General features: G+C 35.3%; 1 protein-coding gene across 4 annotated transcripts; it reads left to right on the forward strand.

Annotated features, from left to right (window-relative positions):
* Positions 1 to 892: 892 nt before the first annotated feature.
* Positions 893 to 16,362, forward strand: aqp4 (aquaporin 4). Of its 4 annotated transcripts, XM_048208319.1 has the most exons (6): positions 928 to 1,047; positions 2,243 to 2,365; positions 5,786 to 6,206; positions 7,524 to 7,688; positions 10,999 to 11,079; positions 15,289 to 16,362. In XM_048208319.1, exons 2-6 carry the CDS (start codon positions 2,310 to 2,312, stop codon positions 15,559 to 15,561), a joined length of 996 nt encoding a protein of 331 aa, XP_048064276.1. In that variant the 5' UTR covers positions 928 to 1,047; positions 2,243 to 2,309; the 3' UTR covers positions 15,562 to 16,362. The 4 variants fall into 4 exon arrangements, with proteins under 4 accessions (XP_048064277.1, XP_048064276.1, XP_048064275.1 ...); XM_048208320.1 differs by lacking the exon at positions 2,243 to 2,365 and having other exon boundaries at positions 893 to 1,047; XM_048208318.1 differs by lacking the exon at positions 928 to 1,047 and having other exon boundaries at positions 2,105 to 2,365.
* The last annotated feature ends 1,215 nt before the right edge of the window (positions 16,363 to 17,577 follow it).

Genomic DNA, 17,577 nt, shown 5'->3' on the forward strand with positions numbered 1-17,577 from the left:
CCCTCAAGCCATAGGTGTATATCTTCTTCCAGATGAATACAATCAGAGTTATATTAAAAAATATCCTGTCTCTACCAAGCTTTATATTAGTAGTGAATGGGGGGGTGTTTTGAAGCCCTCAAAAAAATGCATTCATCCATCATAAAAGTAAATCATTCAACTCCAGGAGGTTAATAAAGGCCTTCTGAAGTGAGACGGTGGGTTTTTTTAAGAAAATGATCCATAATTAAAACTTTATAATCTAAAATAACTATAGCTTCTACCAGACGACCATACACATACTGCGCAAGTCGATTCGGGCCAAATGAGTAACCTGTGACGTGACACTGGAATAATGGAAAATTAAAAATTCATTTTAAAATATATTAAAATAAAAAAAAAACAATGGTTATTTAAAATTGAAAAAATATTTCATAATATTACTGTTTTTACTGTATTTCGTTTAAATGCCTCGAGAGCATAAGACACTTCTTCCAAAAACATTATAAATGGTCACATACAATAATTTGCATGTGACATTTTACATGCAAAGTGTAAATTAACAAAAAACTAATTATCACATCTCTTTAGCGGTTTGACCTTTGACAATATTTCAGATTGTAACTTTAAATATGAATAATTTGTCTACCAGTATAATTAATTACGTGATAATAAGGATGGTCTGGCAAATGCTTTACCCATTAATGCTGGATAGATAGATAGATAGATAGATAGATAGATAGATAGATAGATAGATAGATAGATAGATAGATAGATAGATAGATAGATAGATAGATAGATAGATAGAGAGTTTTTCCTTTGATAGTCTCATGTAATATTCTGTGTGTGATATGATGAGGCGTGTGTTGTGTGAGTTGTGTCACTGCTGACACAGTCGATGCTGTCAGATGAGTTGTTCGACAGCCTTATATCTCTGTGCTGTGGTCTCTCCACTCTGATTTGACCATGAAGAGCTGGTAACACGACACTGAGAGAAGAATACTCTGAGCTGCAGTCCAGTCAGTCTGAGGAAGGCATGACAAGCTGTGGAGCCCTGGACAGTTTCAGGTGAGTTCAGAGCAAACGTGTTGATACTCCCATGATCACTAGCATGCTATAGTTGTACATATTTTTTCACATTACAGTGAATTAATAAAATGTGCAGAATAGGCTGTACTTGGTCTTGAGAAAAAATTTTTTAATGTTTGTCCAGTTTATTAAAAATAAAAATGTTTTTATTATGAGCTCACTGATGTAAGAGGTTCAAACACACTCCATAAACCAAAGATAAATAAGGATATAATAGATATAAATACATCTAGGGAGTGTGAATGTCATCTTATGAAATGTCATGTATGAATTGGGCAGACACTTATAATCTGGCATTCTTGAGGCCCATTAATTCATTTTATTTTATTTAGAATACTTACACTCTAAAAACTGCTGGGTTAAAAACAACCCAAGTTGGGTTGAAAATGGACAAACACAACAGTTTGGGTTGTTTTAACCCATCGGTTGGGTTAAATGTTTAACCAACCTGCTGGGTAGTTTTATTTAACTCAACTATTGTTTAGAAATTATTGTATTGCTTGCTTAAAATGAACCCAAAATATGTTGGAAATTAATATTTATTAATATGTTTAATAAATTAACATTTATCAATAAGTTTCATGAATAATTAAGCAATAAACACTTATTAAATTTCTTATTTATAATAAATGTTCACCTTTTGATTATTATTGTTGCCTCTAGTAATTATGTGTCTGATATTTAATTTCCAACCTATTTTGGGTTCATTTTAAGCCAGGCATATAGTCCTTTTTAAACAATATCTGGGTCAAACATTTAACCCAATCGCTGAGTTTGTCCATTTTCAGCCCAACTTGGGTTGTTTTTAACCCAGCATTTTTAGAGTGTACTTAATTTATATTGCTGTATTGTTGTAGTATTTATACTATAGTATATATTTATAAATTATTACAAATATTGAAGATTTATTGCATTAGTTTTCGCTCAGGTGGAGGGAGGTAAAGCGTATACCAACTAGACTAGTAGTTCATATGCGCTCGTGTTTAATTGAACTTAATAGTTTTAATCGGTGCACCGGGGAAGCGCGCGCGTACGCGCGTGTGTGTGTGTGAATCAGAGGGAGGAGATGCACAAATCACACCTCATAGATGATGAATAAAACACTCAGACACACACACACACATATATTGATCACTAAAACAGAGAGCGCTGTAACAGATCATCTCGCCTACAGCGCGATCCTGAGCTTCAGATGTCTTGTTTGAGGTAGACTCTCCCACTGAGAGGATGCTTGTTCAGGGATGAGAAGAGCGTTTTCGCAGGTCTCGGTTCCGAACACAAGTTCTGGCTTTCTTCGGTGAGTTTGTCGATTTTGACTCCATAGTAAGAAGTTTTGGCTCGTAAAGTGATGTTTCTGTTCTCTGAGCACACGGGGTTAAATGTTCACATGACGTTCAGTTGGGTTCACCTGCCAGACAACATCCCTGATTCACGAAATGATCGATTAAAATCATCCAGGCATCGTCGTCTTATTTCAGAGAGAGTAGTTTAAAGTAGGCCTAAACTTAGAATTTAGAACCATAGAATTGTTTATCATAATTTCCGCCAGAATGCCATAGTTATTAGCCTATTTGCAGTCCTACTGTATAGTCTGCTATATTTTAAACCAGTCTAAGCTGGTTTGTTGGTCTTAGCTGGTCTTTCCCAGAGGGTTTTGGGTACTTTTTAGTTGATCAGGCTGGTTTAAGCAGGGTTTTTTCCTGCACAGGGATGAAAAAGCATAATTGATATGCGATAGTCTAAATTTTCTGCAGTATGCCTATGATTAAATTATTGTTGATGACAGTAAACCTAATACAAAGATATCAAAGTTTACAGTAAGAAGTGCAGATATCTTGTTAGAAACTCTGATTACCATGGTCATTTTTTGTAAATGTATCTTCCGCAACACTTTTCACCACACTTTAGGCCTAGTTTTTCTGTCCTCGTGATGTTTTCAGTGTAATTAGTGTTGCTAATGATCTGTACATGCATTCCATATGCATTTTGCTGATGCATACTGAATAGTTGCTGTTTGGTTAATAATAGATCCATTTTATTATTGGGATTTTTCCGTTCCTGTGCTCTGTGGAATCTTTGAAAGGAAACTGAGGCCACTCTTAATTGGATGAATTTCCACTTGGAAGGAGTGCACAGATTAACTGCATGAAGAGACACTTTAAAACCATACAGAAAGAGATAAAGACACTATAACAGTCTTTTACACTATAGGATGCTTGAAAATAGTTTTCCAATATATATTCTTCTCTCTCACTATATTCTCAATCATTGTTTTGTTGTGAATAAATGCAATATTCTTCTGTACGCCACAGTATAACAATTACAGTATAGGGTCCAGATGGTCACAAATCTGAAGAAAAAAAAAAGTTTTAGGATTTTTTTTAAAACAAACATGATATTAAATGTAGAAATTTGTGACCCTGACCAAGATGGTCAAAAATCTCAAATCATGCTGGATCACATGATCGTCAGAGTTTATTTGGCTCAAATGCTTTCGGTAAAGCGGTCATGACATGAGAAATCAAATTTACCTTGATCTTTGTACCATTAAAAAGATTCATAACTTAAAACATCCTCCTCATTATAAACAAATCACGCTCCAAAAAACAGCTCATTTTGATATTGAGGGATCTGTGACGTCACATGGGAAAATACATTTGAATATGACAGCCTTCAGAGCAAGACATCGACGAATAGTTATACATCATCGCACCATAGGCTCCGCCCACTGGCGTTCAGCCAATTAAAGACCGACATTTGCATACACTGGGTGTGCGCGTCACATCAAAAGCAAACAGAAGCCATTATAATAACTGACGCTGTCTACACTGGATACAGTATACAGATGTGCGTTCAGTTTCTGACATACTCAACACACTGAGTCTCCCGACAACAGGACAAATGGAAGAGTGAAAGAACGTTCACTTTAGACACGTCCAGTTTAGACAGCTTGTTTGCGTCTCTATAGAGACTTCAGAAGGGATCCCAGCGTGGATAGTTTACTTACTGGCATCCCAGATCACGTGATAGGATAATATGTTTGTTCGGAGCATTTTATTTTGTCAGCAAGGCAAAGAGTAATGGAGAGTTTGCAAAGAAACATTTGTTGACAGATGAAGCAGCCAACTGTATTGGATCTGACAGCAGCTGCATCACAAACTGTGAGTAAATGATTTCCTAATGCTTTGTCTGTAAGTGAAAATTTAATATAGATAATGTTTTCAAAACACTCATGTGCAGTAGTGAGTGGGCTTTGATACTGTTTCCCATGCAGTGAAGTTAGCCAATCATATCAGTGGCCGTTCACTGACAAGCCTTAAAGGAGCTGTGGCTTAGAAACGGATCATTCTGGACAAAGCGTCAGAATGAAAATTGAAATAAAGTTTTTCTGCATACCGTATATACATTTTTTGCAAAAAACTTTATTAACATTATAATAGAAAAATATAGCTGCAAGCAGCAATTACCGGGGTTCAAGCTCTTTAAGCATAAGTATAAAAAAGTATAATGTTTTAATTAGCAATCCTGTGACCATCTCAATACTAGATGGAAAAGACCATTGACAGCCAAAACAGGCAATTTGGACAGCGTTGGTCCTAGAGACAAAGTTGTTCAGACTGAGGAGTTATACCATATGGTATGAATGTCGTGGGCATGTGTGAAAAATCATGTGATATACAATCCTTTACGCACATGAAAAACGCGAAGGCAACCCCCAGTGGCTGATTTCTTTTGAATTTCTCACAGGCTCTGAGTCAAAAATGCGTTAAACCTCCGTTAACCTTGTTTGACAGCTGCTCAAATTTCACTAGCCGCTTTCGGCCGTGTTTTTCGAGATACGTGAATGTCCTCAAAGGCAGTCTTGGCACCTTGGACAAAGACACCGCATGCCAATTTTCAAGTCAATCAGACTTGGGGTTGCGTAGTTATAGCCATTTTTAAGTTTTTTCCTTGTTATAGCGCCACCAAGTGGCCAGTCGCCCCATCCTATTTCACGGAACCACAGAATGGTTGGTGTATAGTTTGGTGAAAATATCTCATAAGTAGTTCCATTTTAGTAGCTCCGCCCACTTCGAACATTTTGGCGGCCCTTAGGGACCGTAAATCAAAATGACAACATTTTTTGATAATTATTGACAATTAGACTCCAGAGAATTTTGCTGCACTTGTTCAGGCCAAAAACCTAGGACTAGTTCGCAAAAAAATGGGTTTTTCAAAAAAATCTAAAATACCTGAAAAAAGGCATTTTGTCCATCTTGAGCCAAGGATTTCAACGATATAAGACACTTTAGCCTGTGCCTAACGGTTTAGGAGTTATGAGACATTTCGTACTTTTGACCTCTGTAGCGCCCCCGTCAGGCCGATCGGGGCGAGCCTTGGTGACGTTGTTCTACCAGCCCTCAAAGTTTGAAGTCTCTACAACTTCCGGTTTGGTCTGCCTGATCACTTTTAGGGGAGAATTCTGATCCTTGGAAATTTAAACAATTACAATAGGGTTTCACTTGAAAATCCATGTCATGACCCATTTAAAGCAAAAGAGGGACAAACCAGTATTTAATTCAAATTGTTATGCAGGTAATATAATTAGTTATAAAAAATTTGTATTAAAAATACAAAACAGAAGCTTTTTTCACTTGTCATCTTATGATATGAATGGGTATGAATCACAAATACAGATCACCAACGTTTTTTCTCTCTCTCATTTTATTTCTTTAAGGAGGTGTGTGTCGTCTTGCTCGTGCAATAACCGTATCATGGCAGCCTTCAAAGGTGTGTGGACTCAGGAGTTCTGGCGAGCGGTTTCGGGGGAGTTTTTAGCCATGTTGATATTCGTGCTGCTTAGTCTGGGATCAACCATCAACTGGGCAGCCAAACAGGAGAACCCTCCACCTGCCGACCTCGTCCTCATCTCTCTCTGCTTCGGCTTATCCATCGCAACCCTCGCCCAGTGTTTCGGGCACATCAGCGGTGCCCACATCAACCCGGCCGTGACTGCGGCGATGGTTGCCACACGGAAGCTGAGCCTGGCAAAGGGTGTTTTTTATTTGTTGGCACAGTGTCTGGGGGCAGTGGTGGGGGCGGCCATCTTGTATGGAGTGACACCAGCGTCGGTGAGAGGAGGTCTGGGAGTGACTTCTGTGAGTATTTTTAATTAAAGGGATAGTTCACTCAAAAATGAAAATTATGTGATTTACTCACCCTTTTGTCGTAAACCTTGAACACATAAGAAGATATTTTGATGTATGTCTCAGTTTTTAGTTTTTTTTGCAATGCAAGTTGTTTTGTTTTGGACCTCATTGACTTTCATTGTACAAGCAAAAAGCACATTTCTTCAAAATATCTTCCACAAATGTGTTCCGCAGAAGAAAAAGACATACTGAACTATGAGGGTGAGTAAATGATGACAGAATTTTCGGTTTTGGGTGATAATTTTTAGAATTGATTAGAAGTTTTACACCCGATTAAACTAATCAGTAGGGTTGGGTATCTGCGATTCTGATTCTGCTCATCAATTCTGATTCTTATGGACTCTTAATTTCAATTCCAATAAGGTAAAAAAAAAAAACTTAGATATCATTCACATTTATTCTAAGTCTTATTGCAAAACATTGTAGCTGAATACCATGAACAGAAAAAAATTAACAGGCTACTTTTGCCTATATGGATTAAATATACATACAAAAATACAAAAACAACTGAATTTATAATTTCAAGTATTATTGTAGACAAGTAAACACTCAGTAATTAAAAAAGAACAAATAAACAAATTAGAAATTGCACAAATAAATACAACTGAACAAAGATATGATTGAAAAACAGTGTTTTAAGATTTTCAAGTATTCAGGTACAGAAACAGTAATCAAATGTAAAGTAATACTGCACTTTATGAATAAAATGTAGGCTATACATTACAAATATAGTTACAAAAGTCATTATTCAGTTAAAAACAGAGAGTGAATTTTCTCTTTGTCTTTTGTTTCGATTAACGTTATTATAGAGACGGCAGCAGGTTTATTAGGCTGCTGTCACTTTAAGAGCTGCACGGGTCCATTATACTGTTACACGTGCGTTTTCTTTGTCAAATGTTTACGTTCAGGCATAAGATATAACCAACTGTGTTCACGAGGATATTTTGACATATTTTTTGTGTGTATTTGTCCGTTTGAGTTCAAAAAGACACGGAAGTGAACTCAGTTCAATATCGCACACTATTCAGTATGAGAGGCGGCTTTCTGTGCGCCCGTTTTGGATGTGTGCAGAGCATCTTCTTTTCACTTGAATGGTTTAAAATCACATTAAAATCACATTTTCTGTGCACTCGCTTTGTATGTGTGCAGAGCAGAGAAAACAGCTTGCGAGTCTTCATGCGCTTTTGTTTAAAATCACATTAAAATGCGCACAGAGGAACCGATGTAGTTCACGTTATACAAATAACTCACTATCGCCCCCTGCAGGTCAATTCTGAAATCTCCACTGGTCATGCCATTGTGATAGAGCTCATAATCACTTTTGAGCTCGTCTTCACTGTCTTCGCCACCTGTGACCCCAAGCGCAGTGATCTGAAGGGTTCGGCAGCGCTGGCCATTGGTCTGTCGGTGTGCATCGGCCATCTGTTTGCTGTAAGTATTTCCTGATTTGCACCACTAGAAACCAATAAATTAGTTGTATTAAATTGCATTGCGCTTTCCGAAGCATGTTTCTTGTGAGCGCTTTAACTATAACTATCATTTCCACTCCTGCACTGTCAGGCACATTTTTAAGCAGTGCTTGAAGATTTTTATCCTATAAAGATTAGTCTCTTGAGGTGTATCTGCTTAGTTCTCCTTTGGAGAATTTGTAGCCTAGCTACAATCCCAAGAGATAGTGGTATTTCCATGCCAATAATCCCAGCAGAATCTGCAGACGAGGTGTTTATATGAAAGCTCAGTTGTGTTGCTAAGAAAGTTGGCATGAGAGTGGGATGCCCTCTACATGCCCTCATGTATTTAGGACTGGCACTGAGACAAACACTCCTTAAGACCCTTTAGAGCAGATTTATGATTTAAAGTGCCAAACCACTGTCACTCAGCTTACTCATTCCTCCCATCTTTTCCTTTGTTTCATCTTCTCTCACATTGTTTCTTTGCATTTCTTCTGCTCTTTTTTTAGAGTCTCTTCTTGTCTCAAAATTTCAGGCCTGTGGCGGCATTTCTGCAAAATGATATATTGTAGCTTCTTGCATGTTTCACGACACTCTCAAAGTGAAGTGTCTAGTGAGTGGTGCTAAAAGTGTTTTAACTTTTAGCCAAAACATATACTGGGTTAAAAACAACCCAAGTTGGGATAAATATGGAGTGTTTGGGTTGTTTTGACTCAGTGATTTGGTTAAATGTTTGACCAACATGTTGGATAGTTTTATTAAACTCAACTATTGTTTAAAAGTTACTGTATTGCTGGTTTAAAATGAACCCAAAATATAAAATAATAGGTTGGAAATAAAAAATCAGACACATAATTAATAGAGGCAAAAGTAATAATGTTAATTATTTAATTATTATTTATTAAGCATATTAATAAATGTTAATTTCCAACCTATATTGGGTTCATTTTAAGCAAGCAATATAGTCATTTTTAAGCAATAGTTAAACTACCCAGCAGGTTGGGTCAAACATTTAACCCCACCACTAGGTCAAAACAACCCATTTGTTGGGTTTGTCCATTTTCAACCCAACTTGGGTTATTTTTAACCCAGCATTTATGAGTGTATGAACATGATTCTGGCAGTTTTATTATTTTAGTTTATTACATTGGCAGTTCAGAAATGACATGTCCGGTGAATGGAGCTAAAAGGTTAATCGTGTTTAACCCTAAACCTAAACGATAGTGTTAACAAATGCAAGCATGAGATAAAAATTTCTGAAGTAACGATGCATTTTAGCCTACTTTTTATTGAGTTTTATTGAGTGTCGTGCTGTATTACGTGAGCTGCAGAGAAAGTTTACTACATCAGGAAAGCCATACATATGGAGCTGGTTATATGATGCAAATGTCAAAATGTAGTAGTCTACAATTCACGCACTATGGTAAAAGACTTTTGAGGTCATAACATTCAAGAAATTGCACAAAAATAAGGGCCCTATCATACACCCGGCGCAATGCGGCACCTTTGTGCCAGGTGTATGAAAGTTTTTTTTTGCTAGTTTCAGTCCGACGCAGTTATCATTTTCACGTCCTGCGCCATGTTGTTTAAATAGCAAATGCACTCGCAGCCTATGGCCGTGCTGGTCTGAAAACGGCTGCAGGCAGTATTAATGTCTGGATCTGTGCACAGCTGAATCATCAGACTAGGTAAGCAAGCAAGAACAATAGCGAAAAATGGCAGATGGAGCAATAATAACTGACATGATCCATGATAACATGATATTTTTAGTGATATTTGTAAATTGTCTTTCTAAATGTTTCATTAGCATGTTGCTAATAAACTGTTAAATGTGGTTAAAGTTACCATCGTTTCTTACTGAATTCACGGAGACAAGGGAGCCGTCGCTACTTTCATTTTTAAACACTTGCAGTCTGTATAATTCATAAACACAACTTCATTCTTTATAAATCTCTCCAACAGTGTGTAATGTTAGTTTTAGCCACAGAGCACAGCCTCAAACTCATTCAGAATCAAATGTAAACATCCAAATAAATACTATACTCACAGGAATCGATACATGCATGCAGCATGAATGACGAACATCTTGTAAAGATCCATTTGAGGGTTATATTAGCTGTGTGAACTTTGTTTATGCACTGTATAACTGCACTTATAGTCGAGAGCTTGGGGGGCAGGGAGCGAGAGATTTAAAGGGGCCGCAGCCTGAATCGGTGCATAGTTAATGATGCCCCAAAATAGGCAGTTAAAAAAATTTATTAAAAAAAATCTATGGGGTATTTTGAGCTGAAACTTCACAGACACATTCAGGGGACACCTTAGACTTATATTACATCTTTTGAAAAGACGTTCTACGGCACCTTTAAGAGAATAGGGACAACCCTTTTAGACCATGCGGCGACCTTTTTTCCCGTCTTTAAACTAGCAAAAGTGTGCGCTTTAAACCATGTGCTTAGATCGTTAAAATAGGCCCCAAAAGTGTTTATTAATCGATAATCTTATAATCATAATTCGTTGGTGTTTTACTGCCACAAGTGTTCATTTCAGCTGGAAACAGCAGTGAATTATATGTAAAATTGAAGGCAAGATACTCCAGGTGAATAAAGTAAAAAAAAAATAAAAAATAGATATCACTATACTACCCCAGCTGATTGATTAAATTAAGAATTGCACAAAAAAAATTGTATTACAAGTTTTCTGAAAAGTTATGTTCAAATATGCATTTGAGCCATTATTTAATTAAACTGCACTAATTTGAATTCATTTCTCGAGCAAAAATCTGAACACTGGATGAAGTCAGGTTGTTTTATTTCTCTTTTATCACTTTTATCACACCATTTTTAGTAATAAAATGATGTATAAAATCAGGCAAATTATATATGAACAAAAACCTTTAGAATGTAGATATGAATAAAACTAAAGTCTGTTGCTGAAGTGGAGATTTCAGGCTCAGTGTAGGAGAAAAAACTCATTTTGAGAAAACGTCTTTTATAAATATATACTGTAATTGAAATCTGCAGACACAAATAGATAAAGTGCCATAAAAGATGCACTTAAAAGTGTATTTGGGATGTTTTCTTTCCACTAGTCTGAAAAAAAGCACTTTATGAAAAGCCAAAAAGCCCAAAATCTCGAAATTGACAGATGCATGAATAAGTGTTTTTGCCTGTAGTGTTACATTTTTAGAATTATGAAAAAATGTAGGTAGAGGCACATTTCCCCAATAAGCCTATTTTGCAAAATACATGCAATTCATAACAAGTGTAACACGTTTTGTCTGTGTGTTTCAGATCCCGTACACTGGAGCCAGCATGAATCCAGCTCGCTCTTTTGGTCCTGCGGTCATCATGGGAAAATGGCAGGACCATTGGGTAAGATTTACACAATATCATCTGTGTCTGTGTGTGTGTGGATAAACAATACAAAGACTCATTAAATTATTTCTAAACCCTATATTTATGTGCATAAAGATTGAAGGTCAGCAAGGCCTTTGGAACCGTGATTGATAAAAGTGAATCTGACGAGATTTTGATTCAATGCCAAAACATTTTTAAGAAGAGATTCTTGGCTTTGTTTCTTTCACTCCTACAAAAGAGACTGAACTATATTTAGTGCAAGAAGACATTTACTCTGACCTACCACAGACCTTTGGCATGAAGCTTGATATATGAGCAATATCACACACGAGTAGACGTGCAGTATGGCTGTATATCAGCACGGCTGTGATTCGATTCTCAGTGTGTTGATATACAGCCATATCGCATGGCTACAAGTGTGATATTGCATGCATATAACAGTTCGACGGCACGAGTGTGTAAATAAATAAGAACAACAACAGAGTGTCTTTAAAATCCTCTTTTGTGCAGAAATACTTCCTTCCGCCACGGATTCAAATCTCAAGTTGACAGTTTAACAGTTGAGCCCAAGCCTTCGTTACTAATTATAAAACGTCGCTTTAGAACTAGTAACGTCGAGTCGCTTCATTGAAGCTTATTGTATTATGTACAGTAGAGTATTATGGTATTATGAGAGACAGATCGACTAAACGAGTGTAAGTGATATCTTTGTCTTTGTCCTTTTAAAAGTTGTGGGGATTTCCCACAGCACCAAAACAACTTCCTTGTTCTGACTCACTCATAGAGAGAGTCTTTGCCGCCATCTAATGGCGTAATCACGTAACTTTCGCTGATACTATTGACGGACCCTTTCCAAATACGGCATATACTTTATATAAAATAATATGTATTGAACAGCAATATTTAAATTAACAACAATAGCCATTGTAAAAGACATAAACACAAGCAAATAAATAAAAATACTAGCAAACAATTCAGTCAAACGTACAAAAGTTGCGCTCTAGTACAGGATTTAAGTTAAATATAGCCCAAATATAAAGTTATGAAACTTAATTTTCCCCTTAACCCAAATCATTTTGCTCTGAAACAAGTAATAGATTAATAAGACCACATATTGCCTGTTTGATATACACCAAATTAATCTCATGTTTAAACACTATCTACATAAGAAGCAGCAGGAAATACCCAAAGGACTGGCCGAGATGAAGCTGTTCTCAGCGGGTACACGAGCACTGGAGCTCACATCTGCAAAAGCATCAAAACAAATAGTAAAATAGACACTATGTTTATATATGAGTCACTTATTTGTGGTCTAAATAACTACATTCTCACCTAAAAAAAACATTTTGTGACATAACAAGAGTATTTATAAAAAAAATTGGTGGATTTGCTCGACCGCCATGACAGTCGCCTCAAGCAGAGTGATACAAACGGTTCCAGTGTTGATATCAGATTCGAGAACCAGAAAGAACTGTTGTATAAACTGGATAAATTCAAATAAATTTCTCAGTGTATCATAATACTTATCGATCTGCACCATACTCTCAATCCTGCTGTCGTACTGAATAGCAGAAAGGCTGTGATATCAGAAACGGCCAGTGCATAGACTGCAGCTCTCTTGGTTATGTGATTTTTAAATGTCATTCCACTTGAAACATTGCACAGCAGTCAAAAGCCAGACAGATGTGGCATTCAAAATAACACGGGTGCATGACACTGGTTGGTGTGCTCCCTACATGCACATACGAGTGTTATGTATCTTCATGAGTGGCGCGTCTGAGCGACTGCTGCTGTCATCACGATTGATTCAGGGTCTCCCCGCTGGTGCCGTAACATTAGAAAGGTCAAAACATTTCTTTCATGGAGTGTTTACCGCACTTGCGGCATGCTACACACAGTGCTCTTTTCAAGACGTTGGTGTGAGTTTCATCAATGAAAGATTTTAGGGATTATGAATGAAAGAAAAACATCAGGCGTGAAGCCACATGAAGGCCAAACTGGTAGTGTTACACTGATGAGAGCTGCTGGTGATCATTATACTGTGTGTATAATTGTTTGGAAATAATGAGATATACAAAATCTGCATTTTTGACCTCAGCGCTGTCCGGGGTCGTGCGGGGTGAACGTATCTGGCCTGCGCTATGCAGTCGGTCGCGCCCGCTTCTATTTCTAGCGTCACAGCAGTTAGGAATCCAGATTTGGCACACTTTTGGAGTCAATATCCTTGTCGCTATGATAAAATGCATCAATCAGACACGGATATGAGAGCAGGACAGATTATTTACTGGGCTGAATATAACGAAGGAAATGAAAGGATTCGTTTTCACAATATATTCAATCATATTCACTCAAAAAAGCAGACCATGATTAATACAGTGGGGTCCAAACATTAAATACCAGTGAATATGCATCTATTTCACATATTAAATTTAATAGATTTTTCTTTTCATTTCAAATTATAATATTAGCATAATAGTTTGAGTGAAAAGTTTAATATTCATTAAATTAATTGAGCTTATTTATTTTTAAATCAATTTAAATAAATATTAAATATTATAATAATATATATTAATGCAGATATATAATATTATATATTATTAAATGTTTTTTTTATTATTTTTACATAATAACATTTCTTAATCGTTTTCATTATTTAATTAATTTAATTAAAATAAATCTAAAATTTTATATATTGGTGCAGAATCTTAAATATTTCTTATTAATTTTACATCATAGCATTTCTTCATATTTTTCAAAATCCTAAAACTCACAATTAATTTCATTTCATTTCATTAAAAACAAAGGTATTAGAAGAAATCTTAAATAGTATTCATTGGTGCATAATCTTACATATTTTTAATTTTATAATATTTATAAAATCTATCTGTTATAATTATAATCTATTAAATTTTCTTTATTTTTTTCTAAATCATAAAGCTCAAAATTTGAGTGAAAAGTTTAATATTCATTAAATTAATTGAGCTTATTTATTTTAAAATAATTAAAATAAATATTATAATAGTATATATATGAATGCTGATATATAATAATAAATATTATTAATAATATATATTATTAAATATTTCTTATGTTTTACATAAGATAACATAAGAAACACAAAATAACATTTCTTTATTGTTTTCATTATTTAATTAATTTAATTAAAATTAATCTAAAATTGTATATTTTGGTGCAGAATCTTAAATATTTCTTATTAATTTTACATCTTTCTTAATTTTTTTCAAAATATTAAAACTCACAATTAAATGAATTGAATTAATTTAATTTAATTAAAAACAAATGTAGAATAAATCTTTAATATTATATATTGGTGCAGGATCTTAAACCTTTTTTTATTTTATAGTATTTATAATATCTTATTAATTTTACAGCATAATTTAACATTTAAATATTTTTCTAAATCATTAAACAGTTTGAGTGAAAAGTTTAATATTTATTAAAGTAATTAAGCTTATTTAGATATTTACAATATTATAATATTGTATATTAATTAAGATATATTATATATTAATACATTTTTATTTTTACTTAAAATTTCTTAATTGTTTTCATTATTTAACGTAATTAATTTAATATATTTAATTAAAATAAATGAACTAAAATAAATTTTAGTTAAAATGAAATTGTATATATTTGTGCAGAATCTTAAATATTTCTTATTAATTTTACATCATAACATTTCTTATTTTTTTTCCAAGATCCCAAAACTCACAATTATTGTGAAAAGTTAAATTAATTAAATTAAATTAAAACAAATGTATTAATCATAATATTATACATTGATGCAGAATCTTAAATATATTTATTATATAAAAAAAATAATTTTACAGCATAAATTTTGTTTTCTAAATCATAAAACTCACAATTTGAGTTTAAATTAATTAATTAAAAGAAATCTTAAATATTATATATTAATGCAGAATCTTAAATATTTTTATTTTATAATGTAATATCTTATTAATTTTACAGCATAAAATTTCTTTGTTTTTTAAAATAATCAAACTCACAATTTGAGTTAAAAGTTTAATTATTTAATTAAATTTAATTAAATATTATACAGTATATTAGTGCAGAATCTTAAACATTTTGTATAAATTTTACATCATAACATTTTTTTTCCAAGTCTATTTATTTCCAGGTTTAAATGTGATGAATTGCAGACGTTTGGATCCCCTTTTGAACGAGATTTATTCTCTCTCTCAGGTGTACTGGGTGGGCCCTTTAATAGGGGGCATCATGGCTGCCGCTGTGTACGAATATCTCTTCTGTCCCGACCCTGACCTGAAGCGGCGCTATGCAGACGTCCTCCCCAAGAGCCCCTTCCAAATCGAACCGTATCAGGTAGTGGACACAGAAACGTACCCCAGCGATCAAGCCCAGCACATGGCCAAGCAGGCAGCGATGCGCGTGCTGGAGCTGGAGCGGGTCGAGAAGAAGGAGAGGGAGTCGGCTGGAGAAGTGCTGTCGTCTGTATGACTAGTGAGATGCACTGAGGAGGAGCTCAAAGAGACGGATCTGATCTAGAGTCGCAGAGTGGGAATGACTCCCAACACTTGACTTTAATCATTAAGAATGGTCCCTGTACACCAGTCACAGCCCATAGACCTCATAGCCAATTGAATCCACTTTGAAGGTTTCAGCCAGTCACTGAACATCCTTTAGCAGATGAACCTCATCAACCGCTGAATCAATAACTAAATGGGATTCTCACATCTAAGCAAATGTAACGGTTTTGTTTGGTCTACGGGTTATTACCTGGCAATCAGGGTTGAGATGAGATCATCACCATAGTAATGCAGATCATTTTCCTTCTCGGTGCACTCTGTGTGAGTTAACCCCTTCTGTCCTCTCCCTCTGTCCTGAGTATTTTTATACTTTATTTTTTCCTTAAGGTTATGAATGTTGTCTTTTGTCTGAAATCTGTATAATTGCAACCCTGCATGATTTTTATTTTATTTTTTAACCCTAAAATGCATGATTTTTATTTTATTTTTTAACCCTAAAATGCATGATTTTTCCGACACATGCACACAAAACCCAAACATTTCGTGTCCTTCCGACTTACTCTCATGCTCTTGAGAGCTCATGTAATCAATGAGAATTTTATTTACTAGTATATGCCTAATGTTTTAGATGGATTTTTCTTTAAAGAGGTCCTTGATTATGATTTGACTTTTTTAACTTTAGTTAGTGTGTAATGTTGCTGTTTGATCATAAACAACATCTGCAAAGTTACGACGCTCAAAGTTCAATGTAAAGGAAGATATTATTTTATTTTACAGAATTAGTAGTAGGGACTACAACGAGCTTCTTCCTGGGTTGGTGACATCACTAACCCTAAAATTTACATAAACCCCGCCCCTTAGAACACACAACAAAGGGGGCGTGGCCATGTTGAGCTGCTTTAGAGAAGAGGAAGAGTTGTTTAGTCGAGTGTTGTTGTCATGCCGTCATTTTACGCTGGACTGCTTCACAAACGAGGGTCAATTCAACATAAGAGATTAACATGACGGCACATGCTAGTGGATGAGTTGAATCAACTCCACAGCAACTACATAAATTTATCCACTAACCATTCAGAAACCTCCTAAAAGTTGTAACTTCTTCCTGAGTCTCTCCATCAGTGTCGACTCCGGTTTGAACAATGTAAGGCTGAACACCGTTACTGACAATCCTCATTTTGGCTGTGTGAGATTCTCCAGCTTTGTTGTTGTTGAGCTGTTAAAGCTCCGCCCTCTTCTGGAAAGGGGGCCGGGAGCAGCAGCTCATTTGCATTTAAAGGGACACACACAAAAATGGCGTGTTTTTGCTCACACCCAAATAGGGGCAAATTTGACAAGTGATAATAAATGATCTGTGGGGTATTTTGAGCTGAAACTTCACAGACACATTCTGGGGACACCAGAGATTTATATTACATCTTGTAAAAGGGGCATTATAGGGCTCCTTTAAAGGATTAGTTCACTTTCAAATGAAAATTACCCCATGATTTACTCACCCTCAAACCTTCCTAGGTGTATATGGCTTTGTTCTTTCTGATGAACACAATTGGACATATATTAATACATATCGTGACACATCTGAGCTTTATAATGGCAGTGAAGGGGACCAACGAATATGAGCTGAAGAAAGTGCCTCAATCCATCATAAACGTACTCCACACGGCTCCGAAGGGTTAATAAAGGCCTTCTGAAGCGAAGTGATGCATTTGTGTCAAAAATATCCATATTTAACAAGTTATAAAGTAAAATATCTAGCTTCCGCCAGATTGCCTTAGGAAAAAAATGGAACTGGCGTTGCATCAGTTAGTTGAATAGGGAAGGCGTAGGACGTAGCAAGATTTTTTAACTGCGAGAGTTTTACACTTTCTTCATAACTTGAATACAGAAGGCGTTCTGGCAAAAGATATATTTTACTTCATAACTTGTTAAATATGGATATTTATCTTACACAAATGCATCGCTTCATTTCAGAAGGCCTTTATTAACCCCC

Source organism: Megalobrama amblycephala, linkage group LG11, assembly GCF_018812025.1.
Source record: "Megalobrama amblycephala isolate DHTTF-2021 linkage group LG11, ASM1881202v1, whole genome shotgun sequence".
NCBI classification, from domain to species: Eukaryota; Metazoa; Chordata; class Actinopteri; order Cypriniformes; family Xenocyprididae; genus Megalobrama; species Megalobrama amblycephala.

Excerpts from the sequence above, each read along its gene's own strand:
- aqp4 (XM_048208319.1), top strand. The coding sequence starts at position 2,310 with ATGAGAAGAGCGTTTTCGCAGGTCTCGGTTCCGAACACAAGTTCTGGC. Across the intron at positions 2,366-5,785 it reads ACAAGTTCTGGCTTTCTTCG|GAGGTGTGTGTCGTCTTGCT; the intron begins GTGAGTTTGTCG and ends TATTTCTTTAAG. Across the intron at positions 6,207-7,523 it reads GAGGTCTGGGAGTGACTTCT|GTCAATTCTGAAATCTCCAC; the intron begins GTGAGTATTTTT and ends CGCCCCCTGCAG.